At 35.8% G+C, this 21,701-nt stretch overlaps 1 protein-coding gene across 14 annotated transcripts in view; it reads left to right on the top strand.

Annotated features, from left to right (window-relative positions):
* Positions 1-21,701, top strand: part of CADPS2 (calcium dependent secretion activator 2) — a 279,319-nt gene that overhangs the window by 229,542 nt on the left and 28,076 nt on the right. For 6 of the 14 annotated variants that reach the window (XM_032442782.1, XM_032442776.1, XM_032442781.1 and 3 more), the window contains 6 exons: positions 2,709-2,850; positions 8,272-8,427; positions 10,242-10,389; positions 15,486-15,560; positions 18,892-18,975; positions 19,090-19,122. In XM_032442782.1, coding sequence (XP_032298673.1) covers positions 2,709-2,850; positions 8,272-8,427; positions 10,242-10,389; positions 15,486-15,560; positions 18,892-18,975; positions 19,090-19,122 — 638 coding nt within the window. Of the gene's footprint in view, positions 1-2,708; positions 2,851-2,979; positions 3,100-8,271; positions 8,428-10,241; positions 10,390-11,718; positions 11,734-15,485; positions 15,561-18,891; positions 18,976-19,089; positions 19,123-21,701 lie in introns of all 14 variants that reach the window. The other 8 variants (XM_015852964.2, XM_015852939.2, XM_015852957.2 and 5 more) reach the window with 3 other exon arrangements.

Here is a 21,701-nt window from a genome sequence, read left to right as displayed (position 1 = left end):
TGTTGTTGTTTGTGTGAATATGAGATGGCTCACATGAAAAGCACGTGGGGCATCTGTACTGACAAGATGACAGAGAATTAAGCTATGTAGCTTTGGAGACAAGTGGTAGTTGAGGGTTTTGAAGTGTGGCATTACCTCAAGGATCTCTTGTTTCCCATCTGCTTAGATGCAGAGGTGGTACCTGTTGGCAAGATCAATTCTAATGACAGGGTAGAGTGCCGTGAGTTTGCTGATGATATTGAGCTCTGTCACTCAATCCTGGGCACTGAGTTCTTTCCCTCCCCTGCTGTAATCCTTGAGATCTCCATATGGGTAAATCAAATCTGTCATGTCCTCAACTCTGGGAAAACAGAATTCTCGCAGAGTTGTTCATCCAAGACAGCACTTGCATGTGTGTGCCCACATACAGAGCGATCTATTTGGAGTGCAGTCAGATTAAGCATCTTGGCGTCGTTTTAGGTAGTTTCATTTCCCTGCAAAGATTGGTGTCAGGATGTTAGGAAAATGATTCAGCTTTCTAAGCTGAACAGCTTTTATTGCTTGTGACTTCTTTAAATTTCATTCTGACTTCTGAATAACAAGAGCTGCCCTCCTGCCCATGAGGCTCTATTATTGTAATTCCCTGAGCAGGTCTTTCAGCAGAGCATTTCTGTGGTGTGTTCAGAACTACACCAGGCTCATCCCCTCAGGTAACTGTGATTGCCTGATTAATGCCCATCCTTGAACTGATTCACTGTAAAGCAGCAATATTGACTTAATTGACACAATTGTGTTCTTGTTGTTTTTAAGTTCAAAGTAGCCTTAAAAAATCAGCCTTGTATGTAGCTTGATGCCTGCCACCTTTTGTTTCTCAAAGGCAATGTTCATCAGCTGTTTACTGTGAAGCACTCAACATGTGGGCAAGCTTCCACATCTTTGTGTTAATATCCAAATCCTTCTCAGGTGTTGCTATTGCTGGGTAGAGATGCTGCATTTCTTAAGATATACAAATACAAGGGAAAAACAACACACCTTTGAAAGACTGGTTATGCAATTAATTATGCCGGAACGAGGTAGTTAACAAGTACTTCTATGAGCAGTGTAAATAACGGATCGTGTTTGTAATGGACTCATATGTTTTCTCCAGGGTAGATTCTCAAGGGTTCAATAAGAGAGAAGCCTATGCTGCTGCCTTTTTCTCAGCGGAAACCCTAACAATCTCTGTCTGTTACCTAGCTGCATGTTTTCATGAGACTTGATTTGGTGGAGATCTCCACACTTGTTTCTATATAACACTGAAATTAGCTAAAAGTATTAAAATTCTTAGGAAGAAAAGCAAGTGGACAAAAGAAGAGAGTGATGATCTCATCAATCTTCTCACCCTCTGAAAAAGTGATTGATACATAATTTCCCAGTTCTCCAAGAACATTTTAAAGAAAATAGCATTCAGACATTCAGCAATACATTTCTCTGCAGTGCAAGTAAAAATAAGAAAACATAACTTGATGACACACTTTCTTCACAATCTTCATCTCCCTAGATTCCGTCTGTGGTAAACAGTCACAAAGAGAAAACAAAGGAGTTTTTGTAAGTTACAGACGTTGTTTTTGTATGTTACACATGGAGTTGCAGTAGTGAACTAGAACAAGAGGAGTTCATGTCTTCATGAAGTGGATTCCAGGGTTTTGAGCCACATGATCTAGCCTTTTACTCTTAGGAAGAAGAGGCCTCCTCAAAATGCAACTAAGGTACCCATGCATGTCATGAGAAGTCTGAAGGCAGGGATAAGTAAGAGGAGAAACACAGAAGCCATTTCCATTTGAAGTGTTTGGTAGCTTGAGATATAAAGAGTGAGTGAACTCAAGCCTGAAGCACAATGAGCTGAAGAGAAAGCTGAAGCACAAGACAATGTAAAACATATAACAGTAAGAGAAATGATGAAAACTTCTCATTGTGACTCAGCTTGCCTACATGACACATGGGAATATCACAGTATCGCACAGTATCACAGTCTCGTGCGGGTTGGAAGGGACCTTAGAGATCATCAAGTCCAATCCCTGGGATTCAAGCCTCCTGTGTAGCAGAGCGGCACTTCTACCACTTGCGCCACAGGGGGGATTCGAACCCGGGCCTCATGGTGTTGCAAAGTGGCATTCCTACCACTGCGCCATTGGGGCACACATTGTTACAGGTTCTAATAATAGTACTAGATTAATGGGTGAACATGGACGTTCAAAACATGAAACTGATACAGTCCCTTGGTGGGACAGACTTTAGGTAGAGTAAAGATAAGACTTCACTAAAGAACATTCTAAGGACTATCAGAACAAATAGCAGTGATGGCAAACTTATTTTTAGATTTTGAACATCTTCAGTTTAATTTTATCTTCAGTTCTAATTTTATTTTGGTTCTGTTGTACAAAATTACTAAGGCTTAGATTAAGCAAAATATATCTTAAGAAGATACAGAAGTGATCTGGCTCAACAATGGACTTACATATGTGCCTATTTTTCATAACAGTGGCATCTAAAAATGGTCTGCGAAGCCTTCATGATGCACTTGTTTTGTTGTTTTTTTATTTACTGTACTTACTACATAGGCTGCATCACACTATATTTATTCTTACCATATTTTTGTATTGTAAAACATTTTGAGAGATATTCTTTCCTGTTGCATATTAAATGAGAGAAAGACCTGACATTTATTTCTGGTTTGTTTCTTTTTAAAGCATTTTTGTGCAATGGAAAGTTTCACAAGCACTTGCAAGAAATTTTTGTTCCCATGGTCATCCGCTACATTGACCTCATGGAATCATCAATTGCCCAGTCCATTCACAGAGGTCTTGAACAAGAGTCGTGGCAACCTGTCAAGTAAGTTTTTTCTATGGGATTTCTGCAAAGCACCTGCCTGCAGCTTTCTGTCTAACCAGGTGTTGTCCTCTGTTGTCCTCTAAATATTCTATTTTTTATTGTATTTCTACATTGTTTATTTCTTCACAGGAGCATCACCAACAGTCTTCCTAATGTAGCTCTTCCAAAAGTTCCAAGTTTGCCTCTTAATCTTCCACAAATGCCTAGCTTTACTACACCAACCTGGATGACTTCCATGTATGAATTCACGTGTGTATTCTTCAATAACCTTCTGACTGTATGTCAGCTCTGCATGGCCTTGTAACTGTTCTGTGCAGCTGTTTTTGGATTGCATGGTGTTTATAATCCCTTAGTTGGAAATTACTGGTTCTTAGGAGTGAGCCAAGCATGGACTGTTAGTGAGTTGTGCTTTCTAGTGCCTTTAAATGAACTGATCTTAAACTTGTTAACTTAAAAAATCAGCTTAGCAAAGGTTTGTCAAAGTATGAGGGATGTTTTAGACCCTGAACTACTTAATTATTCTTCTTAATTAATAATCAGTGAGGAATCTTTGGAATAACTGATTTTAGATCATAAAGTGAGGCAGCCCATTTTTGCACGGGCTACATTAACTCATTGTATGTGAAAACTGGTCCTGAAAAGTGATTCCAACAGTTGATTGCAAATATAGCCATTAAATATCCATATTAGAAGAAAATTTTAAAGGTTAATTAGTACTCAGAATAGAAGTACCTCTATTGCTTTGCCTGTTTCAAAATATATATATTTGTTTTTGTTTTGTCCCCAACATTTGTGTTCTTTCCTCAGAAAATAAAAAAGAGGGGAAAAAAAGATAAAAAGTATAAAATAGAACAGATATGCCCTATTCTGCAGGAATACTCTTATAGTTACAGGCCAGAATTCGTATGGACACATCTATATATACTAGATGAAGATTCTAGGAGAACTTTGCTTTAGCTTGAGTTGTAATAGGAAAGGATTAAGGTGAATGACTTCAGAAAACATACATGTAACACACAAAGCTTAATAATAAAATTTCAAGCCAAGTCTTGTTTTCTCAAGTTTTGTGATGGAATAAAACACACTTAACAAGTACTCACATCCATTACTATGAGAGTTGATAGTTTGTGCTCTGCCAGATTTCTGGCACTTGTCTGTTGACTATTGTGGTTGCTGTTCTGCTGCTAATTCTTCTAAAAGCTGACAAAATTCCTCTTAATCCTTGGCTTTGGTAGCTTTTGTGTTTACTGTAATTCTTGATCTCTTCTAATGTGCTTATACAATTGATTTCAGCTCTGAGTGCAAACTAATTGGTCATCTGCTACTCAGATCTATTTGCCTAGTTATTCTCACACTTTAAAGGTTACTTGTTTTTTTAAAGAATAGCTTTTAGAGTTAAAAGTTGTTATAATCCTAGATGTGGTCTTCTTACAGTCTGTATTCTAGTAGCCTCTTTCAGTAAAAATAACTTCTAGATTTTAAAATACATGTATTTTACATATTGGATTTATAATTAATATATAAGAAGTATTAGTCCTGGTTGGAGGATTATACTGGTATAACTTTCCTAAATGAAAACTTTAGTGTGGCAAATGCTGTTAAAAAATTAGCATGGGCCTTTTGAAACCATTGGAAATCTTTTATTCCAAGGACCCAATTAAAAAGAGACAAAAACTAATCAGTACTTTTTGCACAAACAAGTCCCAAAATCTTAAATCTTGATTGCAAAACAGTAGAGTTTGCACTTAATTTTAGATCAATAAATAACTCTATTGAGCATAGTTGAAAACAAGAGTAGCAATTTTCAGGTAAAGCAATATTATTCCATTCATTAGGCCAAATTAGCTTATCATAAGTGTTCAAATAAAAACCTTACAGTGGCCAAGAATGGGTTTTGTAATTATGCACATAAATTCAAATACTTCAGTGGCTTGATTTGAATGTGGGAATACCTTCTGCTGCCAGGAGGAGGTAAAAACTGACTTCAGCTTCTCTTCATATTGCATTTTATAGAGTATTAAACTCTGAGATGATGTAACCAGCTATCCAAGGGGAAACAAAATCTTCAGACTGTAGATCCACTTCAGGGTAATGAGGCATATACTGACAATATTATTTGTAATGCCTTTAATGAATAATGGACAGAAAAAAATTCTGTAGTCTGTGTAAAGCAGTGATCTGGTACAAATAGGAACAAGTTGATTGAAATCACAGTTCTCTTCAGCAGATAGCAAACAAATTGGATATTTGTGCCTGAACTAGGAAAAATTAGTTTCTGTTGTAGCACTTAATTTTCCTTCCTCATCCAAATTGTGTAATAATACAGTAGTCAAATTCAAATGTCATCGGACAGTGCTGAATAAAAATTGAAGAATGGAATCTCAAAACGTATGAAAAGAGAATGAATGAATTAGTGTTTCTGACAGAATGAATTAGTGTTTCATGAACCTGTGTCTATTACTACATTTATTTTAATTTGAAACTTTACTTGGTAGTGTAATGAAACCAAATTAAGTGGCTACCAGGGGGTGAACGTGCATAAGAATACATTAATGTTATTGAGAACACATTAGTCCTCCTGAGTCTTAAAGAATTTCATTTAGAATTCCATTAGGCTGAAAATGAAAAAAAAAAAATAAATGAAAAGATAAAAAATGATAAAATATGATCTAATGATGAAAAATGGTAGTTCTGTTTCTTGAGAAAGTATATCTTGTTTTCTACAAAGTGTGTTCTTACCAACTTTAATATTGACTGGCATTACCTCCATTTCTGTCACTATATCATTTATCATCTTTTACCTCATCTGTCTAAAAAAATGACTGATTTTCAAGTCAGATATTGTGTATAATGTAGAATCTACAGCTTCATTCTCTGGTAGTGTACAAAGCAGATATAATGAAATCCCCAGTATTGGTGTCAAATAACTTAAAAAACAGACCAACAAAATTATAGACTTCCTGAGTTGTTGTGGGGGTTCATTACTGATGTTTCTTAATTAAACTTAATGGTGTATAAAAATGCTCCTCACTCAGCTCTAACCTGAACAGTAACATCCCTGTGCAAGTTGTAACCTTAGCAGTCTCCTGGGCTTTTTTTATTGCTTCTGCTGTTTTCTTCCAGGAGCACAACACAATGTAAAATAAGTAATTATTGTTTAAGATAAATGAGGAAAAATGCATTATAATGTGCAGGCCCTATTTGAGAACTGTGAACTATCCTGCATCTGGGAAGGGACAGTCCCAAGCACGGATATGGGTTGGATGGAGAACAGCTTGAAAGCAGCACTGAGAAGGATTTAAGGGTGTTGGTTGATGAAAGACTCAACATGAGCCAGCAGTGTGTGCTTACAGTCCAGAAGGCCAACTGTATCCTGGGTTGCTTTGAGATAAGCGTGACTGGCAGGAAGAAGGAGATGATTCTGCCCCTCTGCTCTCATGAGAGCCCACCTGGAGTACCGTGTCCACTTCTAGAGCCCCAAACACAAGAAGGACATGGAGCTGTTGGAGCAGGTCCAGAGGAGGGCCATGACGATGATCAGAAGGCTGGAGCACCTCCCCTTTGATAACAGACTGAGAGAGCTGGGGCTCTTCAGCCAGGGGAAAGAAGGCTTCATGGGGAACTTATAGTATCGTTACAGTACTTGAAGGGGACCTACAGGAAAGCTGAAGAGGGTCTTTTTAGAATAACATGTAGCAACAGGGCAAGGGGAAATGGCTTTAAACTGGAAGAATATGGATTTAGAGGAGATATTAGGCAGAAATTGTTTACTGTGAGGGTGGTGAGACACTGGAACTGGTTACCCAGAGAGGCTGTAGATTCCACTTCCCTGGAAGCATTTAAGGCCAGGCTGGACAGGGCTTCAAGCAACCTGGTCTAGGGGGAGACGTCTCTGCCTGTAGCTGGGGCACTGGAACTAGATGATCGGAAAGGTTCCTTCCAATCCAAACCATTCTGTGATTCATTCTGTGACTCATTCTGTGATCCTTCTTGCAGGTAGTAGAGACATCAAAATGTGACATTTAAGTTGTTCGTTTGAACCTAGCCTTTTCCATAAGCAGGCATCACCACTCAGCCTTCTCTGGCCTCCCTCTCTTCCCAGCTTGGCTGTCTTTTTTGGCACTAAGACAGCACAGCAGAGAACAGTGATGACTCAGTAGTACTGCTAGCATTAAGGCAGGTGAAAAAGGGGACACTTGTGTGAATTTGGAAGATGATGGGTTTTCTTAAGACCAAAGCAGTGCTCCTGCTTCATCTGTGCGACCTCTCCAAAGGCCTGAACATGTGCTTTAGGCCTTGCTTCATGTGACTCCCCAGTGTCACAGCCCGCCTGGTGTGACCCAGTGTTGGTGCTACCTATGAGTACCCTAATCAGTCAAATATGAGAGATCTTCCTTATTTTTTGTTAGTTCATTTTTTAACCTGACTCTTGCCTGACTTAGCACATTCAGCACTGCCCAGTTCCTTCCATGAGAGCTGGGGTCACTTTGCCCTCTGATAACTGTGTTCTTTTGACATGAGGTAGAAGCAAGAAAATGACAGTATGGATATATTTAAGCTATCTGAATTAGAATTAAACCTGCCATGCTGTTTTTGAGGCTTGTGTCACTGACATCCTGGGATGCTGTGCTGTGAGTATATATATATATATATATATATATATATATATATATATATATGGCTTCTTAAGCAATAACCTAGGCATTGAAATGCAAGGTATCATGAGTGGAAACTTAAATGCATTTACAGCAAAGATTAGCCTTGAATTACTGTATCTTATCACATGTCTTGAAATTTATCACTTGGTTCAGGGTGGAAGAAGAACTTGAAAACAGAGCTGTACTAATTCCATTTTGTTTGTGCATAAATTTCCTTATGTCATTTCTGTTCTCTTATTTCCTTTGGGATATTCCCTCAGAATTAATGAGCATTTGTCAAGGGACTACTTGTCTGGGTATCTCTTTTATATTACAATTAGTATTTTTAGTTCTTTGGTAGATTTATCTGAGTTATGAAAGCAAGAAAACATATGCAAAATCTTAACTGTTTTAGAAAATGTCCTTGCTAATTAATGTCCCTTTATCCTTTATGTTTCCTGTCTTGATCTGAAATTTGAGCTACATCATTCTTCCATGTTCCTCATCATCCCACCTAACCTCCTTCAGCCTACCATATTCCTCAGCTAGCAGATGAGAAAACTGTACTTTTTTCATCTTCTTTAGAATTACTTAAAATGTTCCATTACCATTTTCATATCCTTGGAATAAAAGTAACTGTGCTATTAAATAAAGTGAAGTGAAGGAGAGTGATGGGATGATGAGGAAATCCTATTCTGTTATATAATTCTGTGGCAGATGGGATAGACACCCGTACATTTATCTTTTGTTTCTTGGGGATTTTGTTTTATTTTGTTTTCCATAGCAACGGCTCAGCTACATCAGAAGATCTTTTTTGGAAACTGGATGCTCTGCAGATGTTTGTTTTTGATCTTCACTGGCCAGAACCAGAATTTGCGCACCATTTAGAGCAGAGACTTAAACTCATGGCCACTGACATGATAGAAGCCTGTGTTAAAAGGTACGGCTGAAATAACAAATAGGAAAATGGGAGAGATTTAAAAATTAAGATAGGAACAGGCCTTAGAAGTCAATAAATCAAGTCTCTTTGCCATTCTATATTTGTGGCAAATGTTAACAGTTGACTAAGAAATAGAGTAATGGAGAAGACACAATCTGTAGACAGTTCAATAGTGTCAATCAGAAAATATGGAATATTGATATAGATGACTAAAGGAACAGAGAATCCTTCATAATCAGTGAAGTTTAATCTGATAATACAGTATTGTTTTGCTTTAAACTTAATAGGAACAAGAACTTGAGACTTACTATATGAGCCTATTACTGTAAATCTACCATGGTGATATTTTGGTGAAAAAGGCAGAAGCATGCCACAGAAATTTGTATTTGTTTTTGGAAGGAAGGTGATATAGTGAGTGGAATAAAAGTTTGTGGTCTATAGCAAAAGTAGATATGAGACAATGCTAAAATGGAAGTTTTCCAATCAGTCGTGCAGACTTACATCCATCTGTTTAAAAGTTTTCAGCTTAAAGACTCAAGGATATATGAAATTATTACTAGTAATTTAGATTTATTGAAACATTATTTTTTTAAGGTGGTTATATATCGATATGAGAAGGCAATTTATATTAATATAAATACTTGGATTTCTCCTAGGCAATAAATCTAATGCCACAAGTTGGCATTATCTAACACTTTGCTCTATATAAATTTGACTGTGGGGATTTTAGTGCCACACACATAGTAAAGTAAAAGCAGCTCACTGATGGAATCGCAGGTAGAAGCCAAGAGCAAAAATTATTTACACAGAGGCACTAGAAGAAGAATTCCTTATGGGTTGTGTTTTGGTCAGTGATACCAATCCTGATCTCTTTGCTGCTTGCAAACAAGAGAATAAGATTTTGGCAGCAATAAATGAGGGTTGTGTCAACATTACAGAAAGCTCTTTATGTCATTATTTTAACTATATTGATATTTTAGGCTGAATACATAACATACTAATGTTCATACCCTAAGTATATTTTAGTGTTGTCAAAGATATCAAAATTAAGGTAAACAAAGGAAGTGGTATCCATAGGATGAGTTTTATTGAAAAGTAGCAACTCAGAAAAGAAAGATGGAACTATTTTCTTACTGTGATACTACTGTGTTCTATAAGATATCTTAAATTGGAAAAAAGATCATTCTGTTCCCATTTAGTAAAATATTGTGTCAATTTCTACTGTGTGTTTACAAATAAAGGTAGAAATAAAACATTTTTATATTTATGTATTCTGAAACTATAATCATTTATTTCAGTAACGTTCAGTGAAAATAGTTTTGTTCATTACTGATCTCATGATACATCTTAGGTTTCACTGTAAGTATTCATATTTGTTTAAGAATGAACTCTATCAATGAGGTTCTCTTTTTGGTTAAAATTTAAAAAGGATTTTAGAATTATATTCCTTGGATTAGCACTTTATTGTGAACTACATTTTAACATAGAAGAGCTGCAATATGTGGGATATTTTCATTTCTTTAAATTGTTCTTAGTCACCATACAAGGAAGCATATTGTTGTCTAGTAGGCAAGAAGATAATACAGTTATTATTTGTCTGCAGTAACTGAAGCAGTGCAGAACCTTGAAATTACCATCAGTGCCATTGTTTAGTGAATGGGTAGATATCGTGCACTTTCAGAATTTTATTTCTAAAAACAACTCACGTGCACGTACATCATTAAGTCAACATGGTGAATAGGGTTTATATATTTCTGTAGTAGTCACCTAAAATTATATGAGACTCATATTATGAATTGTGTTTTAATAAACAGAACAAGAATCGCATTTGAAGTCAAGCTGCAAAAGACAAACAAATCAACAGACTTGCGTATTCCTTCTTCTCTGTGTACAATGTTTAATGTCTTAGTTGATGCCAAAAAGCAGACAGCTAAACTCTGCATACTAGAAGGAGGACAAGAGGTAAGTGGAATTTTGTATGCTTAATTCTTATGTTCAGTTCACATGAAACGCCCCGATCTGTGGACAGTCCTTTGTAAATTAATGTCAAATTAGCTGAAAGTTGTCATGCTCAGGGGCATATATAGAGTGCTCCTTAGAGGGATCACTCAAGACACTTCCCCTCATCTTCTACAACAGAGAAGATACAGTACTTCTCTAATTTATTTGCTGTGTCCCATTAGTATGTAGATAATCAGAGAAATTCCCGAATCACAACCACTCTGAGAATTTTGCTTGGGTTGCAGCAGCTCGTAATCCTTCATCAGGACTCTTTTGTAATAGTAAAATAGTGCCAAAACACTGTCCTTTGCAGTCAGGTTTTAATTGAGTAAGAATTGTTTTAATTGGCTTGTATACTTAGCATTCATGCCTGTGACCATGCTGAAAATAGAGGAAAGAAATAATCAGCTAGTTTAATGGGATTTTCTTATTCAGTTGTGAAGGTCAGAGACAATTTTGGTCCGAGTCTGCTACTGGGATGGTAGATTCCTCAAAGCTGGAGCACTGATGTATTTTTAAAGGAAATACAGAATTCACTGACTGCTGTACTTCCCATCTTGTCACTCTCAGCAGGAATAATATGCAAAGTGAAAAAAGGCATGCTATGTAGGCTGGTGACATTGCCAGCATCGAATTAAAGCTGTTCTGCGTTAGTACTAATGCATTGTTGTAATTTGGTTTTGGAGAGATAGTAAGAAAATGTGTCAGAATGTGGGGGAAAAATATATATATTTTTATATATTTTTAATATATACATAAAATTATATTTTATATATATATATAGATTGATATAGATATTATATATAAAATATAGATCTTATATATATAATAATATATAGATATTTTATATTATATATATTTTTATATAAATAATTTTATATATTATATAAATATATGATATATGATATATATAAAATATATTATATATAATATATTATATATAATATTATATATAGATGTGTATTTCTATTTTTATATATACCTATAAATATATATAAATAAAAAATAATACAAAATAAAAATAAATATATATATATACACATATACATATGTATATATATATATATGTCTGCTTTGGGTAGCTTTACATTTATTTTATTTGGTCATATTGTTTCTCTTGATTTTTTCTATTTCTGTACCACGCTTTTTATTTTGTTGACTCATCTATTTGACTTAGTGTATTCAATGTAATTGTCTTTTTTTTTTCTCAATTCAATGAGACATTCATCATTTTCCTGTTCTACCCTGTCATCTTTATTTTCCCTTTTGGTTTTCCATGACATGAACCAGTTTGCTAGTCAATGGGTAAGTGTTTTCTTTTCACTGTTTTTTTAACCTACATTTTTTCTTTAGTTTTTAGCTGCCATTTTGGATTCTAAGTTGAAACAATGCTTTTGTGTTTGTTTGTTTATTAATGTGCTAGGCCAGCCTTAGGAATGCTCTTTTTGCTATGAAAGAGCTGAACAGTGTGATGAAATAGGTACTTATTTTGAAGTTATTCAAATAAGTCCCCAAATTAACATTTGTTCCAGCTCATCTAATCAACCGAAGAAATCTCAAGTTCTTCGCATATCAGAAGTTACTGTGTAATGGGGGAAACTTCCTCATAAATTTTGGATTGTAAGTTTGTTCTGCTTACAAGGCTATTTCAGAATAAGAAAGACTAAGAAAAAATAAGTCTTTCTGCCACTTGTAGCTTACATCATAGTTGTTTGAAACACTTGAAGATTTCTTCAGTGAGATACTTCTGGAATCTGCTCATTTGCCAAAGAAGCCGGAAGAGCATCTTATGGCGTAACCTGTTCTATTTCTTGCTCTTCTATAGAAGCTCAGGCATTTCCAGATACTCCAACTCAACCACTTGGTCCCTTTCCATATTAGCTTTCTTTTCTTTGTTCTTCTTCAGCCTCATTTTAATCTCAGACATGATATTTTATGCAAGTCAAGAGAAGTTTTTCGTAAGGCCTCAGTAAAAATAATGATTAAAAGGCTGTTTATTCATCTAAAACTCAACTGAATATCCATCTGACAGTTCCTAAAACGAACTCTGCAAGTGATGGAAGATGTTATTTTATGAGGTATTAGACTTAAGCATCTCCCTGAATGTTACATGATCTTTTCCTTTCTTATACAGAGCTGTGAGCACTTGTATGCTTTATTCAGTTAGAGTCAGATGAGGAATTTTTCACCTTTTACTATCAGATAGGGAGGAATTTTTATTTATCATGTAATAATGGTCATGGTTATCTGTAGCAGCACCTTGAGTTTTGAGTTTAAATTTGATTGAGTCTTCTGGCTTTCCTATGATAGTTCATACAGTGCTTACCATTTTTCCAGCTGTTCTCCAGTTAAGAAGTCCGCTCTTATAAGGAGTCTTTAAGTCTGACATTCAGGTAGCCTTTGCTCCTTGCCTGTGGTATATCACCTTAAAACTTGAGAAAAACTTAAGTCAATAGGCAATAGTAGTAATACATTGTGTTTGAAGATTACTCAGCTTACTGAATGCCTTTGGCATTGGTTGACAGCTAACTTAGGAGGGTTTAAGAGGCGTGTCCAAAGGAGAAGTACATTGTCTCAGATGAACTACTGTGCCTGTGGCCTTATTCATACCCAAGCAGAATGGTAAGAGAGAGATTGCTTTTCCATTTGTGGAAAAATGAGTGATGTGCCTTCTCAGTGGAATATGCCACAACCAGTACTGTGAATATTGATAGGGAAAAAAAAAAAAAAAAGAAGAAGAAGAAGAAAAAACAAAACAGAGAAAATTGGGCTTTAATTTGGTGAGCTTTGTTTCTAAAGCACTTTTATTTCATAAAATTCAAAGATCAATGTAATTTAACTGCATAAGTAGTAGATAATTATGGCTGATTAGATAGCAGAAGTACAGAAGTAATTTAATATGTAGGTAGTATTGTAATGTTGATAGTAACAGTTTTGCTTCAGATGGTAACATAGAATTTATATTCCAAACTCTGAGCCATCCAACTTTAAAACAAATGAGAGAAACAGGGACTAAACTGTTGTTCTCAACAGAAAGTCCTTTTTGATTACATCTCATTACATGCTTTGTCACTAAGCATTGTTTTCTCTCATGTACCTCCTGTAGGTGCAGCTGTCCATATTTTACTGCAGTAACTTAAGGGTAGAGCTGCGTTTTACATTATCCCAAGATCCTTCAGAGATTTTGGGATTATGCTGAAAGACCCCACAACATGCGTTCAAATCATTTAGTTAGGGGAATTGTCTAGATTCAGACTCCATGATCTCTCCCATGATTACATCAGCCAGCAGAAGAATATAAGGACACAACCATCCATAAATAAATGTATTTGGGGAAGGGGTGAAGTTGCTTCACTGAGCAATCACGGCAGAAGTAGAAAAAACAGTCCTTTCATTTCTGGTTTTGGGATTGTGCATATAATCATGTCACGTAACTCCATAGTGATTCTACAGTATTTGCCATCTTCCTGAAGGCAGTCACCTGAAGTCTGATAATCTTCCGTGAGGAGATAAAGTTTTGTTTAGTCAGAGGTGCCTGTATTGCTGGAATTTGACACTGGGGAGGATTGGGATTAAAAAAGTTTGCAAAGTAAGTCTTGGGGGAAAAAAAAAAAAAAAATAGAGAAAGAAATGAAACTCAGATTTTTTTTTAAAAAATCAAGTCTTATTTATTAGGAAACTTCATAATTTTGGAAGCTTTTGGTTATTTTTGAAGAATTCAAATTGTTACTTAATTTTTCTGGTCACATAATGAAGTTGAATATAATGGAAGCATGGAAAGTTCTTTGGTGTCTGAGATCTGCATTCATATTTTCCAGCTATTTTTAAGCTGCAGAGAAGATGTTAAATGAAAAACTTAGCACACATCGGTGACAGTAGTTGGTAGATGGAACAGATAAATGTGCATGGATAAACACATTGCATAGTTTTGTTCTCTCTTGGTTTAAATGCAGTTTTAGGAGATGTACTGTTTAGAAAATTATTCCTGAACCTATCAAGCTGAATGGATTTAATGTTTTGATTTGTATGGCAACTCTAAGGCAGATGAAAAATAGCCTTTAAAAACTCTGCAAACTATTCATCTAGCAGCTGCTAAGTTAGGCTAATGTTTGTACTGACCCCAGTACTTTTACTCCGAGCATTATGCTGTTAGCTGTTCCAAGTAGCCTTGAACTATGAAGGCAGGGTTAGTCTTTACAAGTCACATTTTCTGTGAAGTGGCTATTGGGGACAATCTTTGCTGTCAGATAAATGTTTCTAAAGGAAGAATTACTGTTTAAATTGATGTGCCTCCTTGAAAAAATGGGATCCCTAGTTTCTGTTAATTTCAGCAGGGAAATCAGTGGTATTATCTAAAAGTCTTTCAGATTTATTTTAAAAGAGTTTACTTAAAGGCACCTCCTGTATGAAAAAGCGAAAGAAAGAGACTATGGAAAATGAAGTCTGTTTTATTATGCCTTTTATGGCCTATTAATTTGTTACCATCTATTCTGCTTTGTTGATGAAATTTTAATTTTGCTCTTGCTTGAGCATATTGTAAGACTTCTATAAACTGCAGCTCGCTGTGCTAACAGAAAGGCTCTTTTAGGATGAACAATTGAAGTTCGTTTCATTTCTAGAGGACATTTAAAATAACTTATGAATGAGAGTTGTCAGACATGAAATGCTCTATTAATTAAATCTTATTCTAGTCTTTTTGCTTCTGCAGCTAAACCAACCCTTTAGAAAAAAATACACGGCCACCTTAATTATATAGGGGAAGACAAAAAGTATCCTTCACATTCCTTCGCCTGAATAAGAATAAGAACTCAATTCATCTAAATAATAACCCCATTAGCTGCTTAACTCAACGGTATACATGGGAAAATTTTCAACACACAACGTAAGAAAGTGTTGATTGGGTGGATCGTTTTCAAGGGTTTGGTCTTCTGATGTTCAAAATGATAATTTTAAGTAAATCTGATCTGGTAGTGTTATCAGCTTTGCACCGTTTATGACTTAAGACAAAAGTGTGTGTTCGTGTACATGCTAATGCTTCTTTGTCTTTTGAAAAACAGCAACAATACCATTCAAAAATAGATGACTTGGTTGAAGAGACTGTGAAAGAAATTATTTCACTCCTTGTTTCAAAGGTAAAACAATTCAGATTTTAATGACTTAGAAAAGATATTTCTAATTGCTGAACTTCTGAAGTGTCTTGAAGTGTCATCGTACAGGTTTGCAATACACAGTGAGTTGGAAGGGGAGGGAACAGTGACACAGTTTGTAATGCATTGTCATCCAAATAATATCACATTTACAAAATTAAGATTTATTAACTGTTTGTTGAAAAATGTCTGTGCAACTGCTAACCAGATAGAACCGGTAAGACCTGAATATGACAGTATTGTCCCAGATAATACTGTGCTTTACTTTTTGTTTAATGAAAACTTTATTTCCATCATCAGATGGTATTTAAATAATTCTGTATGTAAAGCTGAACAACATCCAGAATGTAACTTTTTAATGAGATTTTGCTTCACAAACCATTTAATTTAAAAGTATATTATAAGCTGTTATTTCCTGAAATTGCCTTTGCGGGATTTTTTCATTTCGAAAGGAAACATGTTTTGACATGATAGAAATACTTGAATATTTGAAGAAAATCTAAATAACATCTTGTGTTACTGTAGCACTCCAGTAAATGTCTTAAGTGCTTAATGTAGAAGAAAAGGCTTTCAGTCTGAAGGACATGGCAGATAATGACTGGAGAACACGAACATTTTATAAGATGTTTTGCTGTCTGTGTATTGCAAACTACGCAGAAGTATCTGATTTTCAGTGGAGAAATTAACCTTGCATTTACAAGTTGTGAGTTAGAGGGAAAAAATTAAGACTGTGCTCATATTTTCCTTATGCCTTTGCTTTTGTTTGATACAGCTTGCTGGCAGGGGGTGAGAGGGAGCAAGAATCTCTTTTCGGAGTGACCTTCTCCTGCTTCCACATGAGCTGGAGAGGGAGTTTTTGTAGGATTGTTATAGAAGTTTAAGTACGGTTGACAAATGTGTAAAAAATGTAAACTGTTTTCTGTTAAGTGCTGTATTAAAGTAAACACAACACCACATTGTTCACATCAGCAGTGCTGAGATTTATATGCAGCTTTGTCAGGTTTTGTAGAATTACTGAAGATGTAGAGGAGGAAATTAAGTGCAAGCAAATTACAGTGTTAGAAGTCAATCCTTGAAATGTTTTTAATGTATCTGATATTATTGAAAGATGAAAATAATCACATTCATTCTGCATATAGATACAAATTCTACAGACAGTTGCCATCTGTAATTTGCCATCAGTGAAGAGGGATATATATTATTAGTTATCACATACACTGTTACAAGAGCTTGAAATCTCAGAACAGGAAGCAAATGTTCTGTGTCATAGGCCAAACATTATGAGCTTAACCAGACTCTTCTCACTTGAGATGTGAACTGCCAGTGATATCCTGATTGTTCCTGTTCCAAGGTAGAAAGCTTCTGACAGTACAGAGTAAAGTTGATGCTTCACTCTCAGTTTTGGCTGGGAAAAATGTATATCAGTGTGCATAATATCCCTGCATGTTCATTATTTTTCAGCTAATATATTTTCATTACTGTTTAGCCTTTGCCTCTGTATTATTTGCCTTGATATTATGTTCCAGTGGAGTAAGTGTTTCAATATTTGTTTTTAGCTGTGAGTAATGTAAGAAAATGAAAAGAACACTGCAGTGAGATTCTACTTACAAAAGATGAAACTGTGGCTTTCATGCCTAAGACTTACTGAGCTAAAAACATTTAACAAATAAGAGAACAGCACTAAACAGCGGAACAAAGCACAGTGTGTCTCAGAGTAACCAGTTCAGAGAATCTGATGTTCTTAGAGCTTTACAAGTCTGTACAGTGAGAGCTCAGAAAAGAAGTTTCAAGCTTCATAACTATGCCTTCCATTTAAATGGACATCCTTGACACTATGGTATTTTAATTCCTGATCTTTTTGTGTCCTACTTGTATTGGAACCATTTCTATCCCAGTTGTGTTGGAATCTTTGTTGGCAATGTGTACATGATGTTTTTTGTAACATAGTGAACTAGCTTCCATAGTGGATATTTGCACAATGTGTCTGAACACTCTTGGGCAGAAAGCATCCTTCCACTCCCATAAAATGATTATGGGAGTCTGCAGCGCATGAGCAGCAGCTTCTGCAGGCACGGAACAGCAAGGCAGAGAGATGGCATTTGATCTAATAAGGGGACTCTAATTAAACTGTGCATGGAGTGCAGGAACAACCACATTCTCTCTGGTAGCTCATGAAGTGGTTTAATTCCTTGATCAGCTCTGACATACTAGTGTCTTAATTAATCGCTGTAATATGACGGGTTAGATTGATAAATGACAAATGTAGGCTTGCACTTGCTCCTGCTCCTTGAACTGTTAAGAGCAGGGCTTATTGTAAAGTGATGATCTCAGTTCCTCTGGAGGTGACACTGTTGTGACACTGTTACAGTGCCCATTAACAGCATGCCAGATGGAATTTTGTTCTGTCCTCACACTCATAAAATGATACTCATGGTTGTTGGAATGATTGTATTGGAGCAAGGGATGACTTTTAAAACAATCTTTATACAAACTGGAAGGCAATTTGTATGTGTAAAATAAATGTGAAGGCATACAGTGGCTGACAGATACACTGTAAGGGATTTGTTTCACAGAGGAAAATGTTTTATGGCTAGTTTAGGCGGTTTAAATATTAAGGCTACAATTAATTCAATGAATATAATGAATGAGAGATTTTTGGAGTCAGATACAAATTCTGGCAAAATGGCCTTTGCATGCCACTTGCTAGTTGCAGGTGGAAGCATGGGAGAAAGGACCCGGCCATAGCAGAGACATAGGGCCTATGTTCTCATGCCACATGTTGGCCATGCTGGAGCTGTTGCTGTTACTGGAGATGAGCTGACATAAAACACTAGTGCTATGACACTGCTAGATGAAACTGTTGGGTTTATTTTCAGTAACAAAGATAAGAGGAACATGATGTTGAAATAAGAGGCTTTAATAATTGTGTGCTATCCTCTCTAAAGCTGTGATCCTAGAAACTGAGGTCCCAGAAAGTAACATTTCCTATCCAGAATACATGTTGGACATACACACTCCTGTGTTTAACCATGCAAGGAAAGCTAAGAGCTGTGTGTAACAGGCTTGCCTTGAGAGAAAATGTCAGTTGGTTTCTGTTTCTGTAGTGTTTAAACAGTGGTATCTACTGGTATGGCGAGAAAGTGAGCTGAAAAATGAATGCCTTCCATGATTTCAGCATTTTGTGAGCAGAAAAATGATCAAATTGGCGGTTTGCCATGTTGAACAATAGAAGTCTGAGGAAAAAACTCGCTTTCTCATTCAAAATATTTACTTCTCACATTGCACACTTGGCTTTCGCTCTGTGCTTTTCCTCCAGGTTGTTTCAGTGTTAGAAGGTGTGCTGTCCAAATTGTCAAGGTATGACGAAGGCACTTTCTTCTCATCATTAGTTTCATTCACGGTAGGTGTTTGAATTCACAGCGGTTTTGTTCATTCTGTGCATAATTCTAAACTTGTTCACAATCTGTAATAGTAAGAACTTACTGTGTTTTCTTTTATTTTTCATTTTCTAAAGGTGAAAGCAGCTGCAAAATATGTTGACGTTCCTGTAAGTACAACCTTTCTTTTTTTCTTTTTTTTTTGCCATTGTTAATAATAATTAAAAAAAAAAAAAAAAAAAAGGCACTTTTGTTGGCTCACACTTTTTTTGTTGACATTTTGCTTTCCTACAGAGATTCATTACAGCTTTGCACACAGTCCTTAAACAGCCACTACAGACCTCAGAGGGCATTTCATTTCCCTTAAGCAACGAATAACTCTCAAAGCAAAGCTTAGAAAGGTTATTCTCAGTGCACTTTTTCAGTTGTGGAAGAGTGGGGATTGTAACCTAGGTACTCTTTTGTAGGAGTCCTTCCATCATTTGGACAAAGTGCTCAACTGTAGAGGATAAACAACAAGGAAAAGCATCATTTTTACCATAGAACCCAACTTTGCTTTTTTAATTCCTTGCTTGATAAACTTCTGTTTGATTTGCCATTGATTATGTGGTGTTCGTGTGGTGTGAATAACAACTAAAAGGATTGCTGTTGAAGCTATTTTACACATAAAAGTTAAATGCAACTATTAGAATACTTTCATCAGAGTAAAATATTTTTCTTTTAAAAAGTACAAATGCTGTCAGTATCTCTGTCAAAAGTTTCCTTTGTTCTCTTAAATGTGTCTGTCTTCTCACGGATTTCAGTGTGATTCTAAGATAATCTTTTTTGCTAAGCACAGGAAGAATAACTGAAATTGTGGTAATGATGTTACATAAATACAATTACAAACATAGATGAACCCCAGACATACTAGACTGTATGGTTGCAAGAAATTCTTTCACCAGTTCTGTCTCCTCCTGTCCTTCCTTGTCATGTAGCTGTAGGTATGGGAAGGTCTCAAAGAGGATCACAGTAGTCCCAGGACTGCATACTTCTAAAAATGTTAGTCTGTGCTTGAAATTCAATTCCTTGCAGTGATAGAAGACTTAGAGGCACACCAAAATGCAACCCTCTCATTTGATATAGTTTCAGAAATACACAGAATTGTGCTTTGTTATATGACCACATTCTGCCTCCATGCCTCCGTTTGAAAATGTCAGTGGGACACCTCAGTGTTGGAGTCTTGGCAACTAGACTACTGATCACTTGGTGGATCACGAGGAGAAGGGCTTGAGAGACCAAAAGGCTGTTGTTTGGGTTTGGGTTGTTTTTTTAAAATTTTTGCATGAATTCATCAGAATTTTTCGTCTTTGGTTCTATGGTGAATATTTGGCAAAGAGTGGAAAATATGTTCTTTTATAGCAAAATAAGAAGAAATTAACTTTGTAACTTGACAAAGGAGATATTAGGAGAAAATAGAGTGCTGAGCAGAATGTTTTAGAGATGGGATGAGAAAAAAAATTAAAAATTAAAAGTAAAAGATTAAGAAAGAAGAACATCCTTGGTCATTTTGAGAAGGTTAGTTCTAATAATTGTAGTATTGATAGGCAACTTAGATGTTGGGTTATCGGACATAAGAACACACACTCAGCAGATAGCATTCTTCATCTTCTCAGGGCTGGAATGGGAAATGTGGACTCAGACTTGCAATTTGCTTACTTGTTCAGTATCACTATCTACCCTTCTGTTCATTAATCTTTTCAGAGAATGGTGAAAAACTCCATCCAAAAATAAATGTCATCTTTTGTTTTTAACCTGTTTAAGAAAGCATTCAGCATAAGGCTCCATTTCTCAAAATGCTCTTTTAGAATTTGGCATGTGCACAGTCACAAGAAAATCCCAGTGTTTTCTTCTACCACAGCACATTAGGGATATATTGACACCTATGGAAATAGTAGGGACAGTGCAAAATAACCCAGACTGGGGGTAGTGTCAATGATAATTTATGTTTTCATAAAAATAATAACAAAAAAAAATCTAGTTGCTATTTTGCTGTTTTTATTGGTAATTGTCATTATATGCTGTGCTCTGAGATGGAAGAGGTTGTGGCCATTGGGCTTATGAAAGAAACCAAATGCTTGGAGGAAAACAGCACAAACATTAGAAATATTAGTAGTATGTCAATGATGCAATTTGTTCTCTTGTTAATGCTGTGCTGATGTTTGGGAATGCAGGAACTTAATTAGGGCTCTTTAAAAACAAACAAACCCAAAGAAAACCTCACCCAAATAAGTATTTATTAGTTTCTTTTAAAGCCCAAGCAATCATTAGGAGATTCAGAACTAAAACCTGTCTGTTTTTTCCTTTCTTCAGTGTCTTGTTCACATAGCTAGTTAATTAGAAAAGGAAAAGAGTGCAGCAAAATTGAGAACAAAAATGTATATCAATCTCAAATTATTGTTATTAAATTGTGTGGATAATTTCATTGTGTTCAGTTTCTCATCATGTAAGTAGTCAATTTTGCTCACAAAAAGAATTTATATCTAGCTTGTCATTTCTGTACACGTTTGCCTCATTTACAAATATAACCAGAGCAATTACTTATACAAATTGAGCATCCAGTTACATGCATATTTATATACTTCTTTTTGTTCAGAAAGGTATGTTTAAACCCCTTTGTAGGAGCCAGTAATCTATGCCAGTCATTTAGAGGGCACAGAAGGAACCTAATCCTCCCTCACTCCATGTAGGCCACCTGTCATACCAAGTG

The sequence above is a fragment of the Coturnix japonica genome, chromosome 1, assembly GCF_001577835.2.
Source record: "Coturnix japonica isolate 7356 chromosome 1, Coturnix japonica 2.1, whole genome shotgun sequence".
Taxonomy (NCBI): Eukaryota; Metazoa; Chordata; class Aves; order Galliformes; family Phasianidae; genus Coturnix; species Coturnix japonica.
The sequence above is the reverse complement of the archived record's forward strand: the minus strand, read 5'-3'. Positions and strand labels throughout refer to the sequence as shown.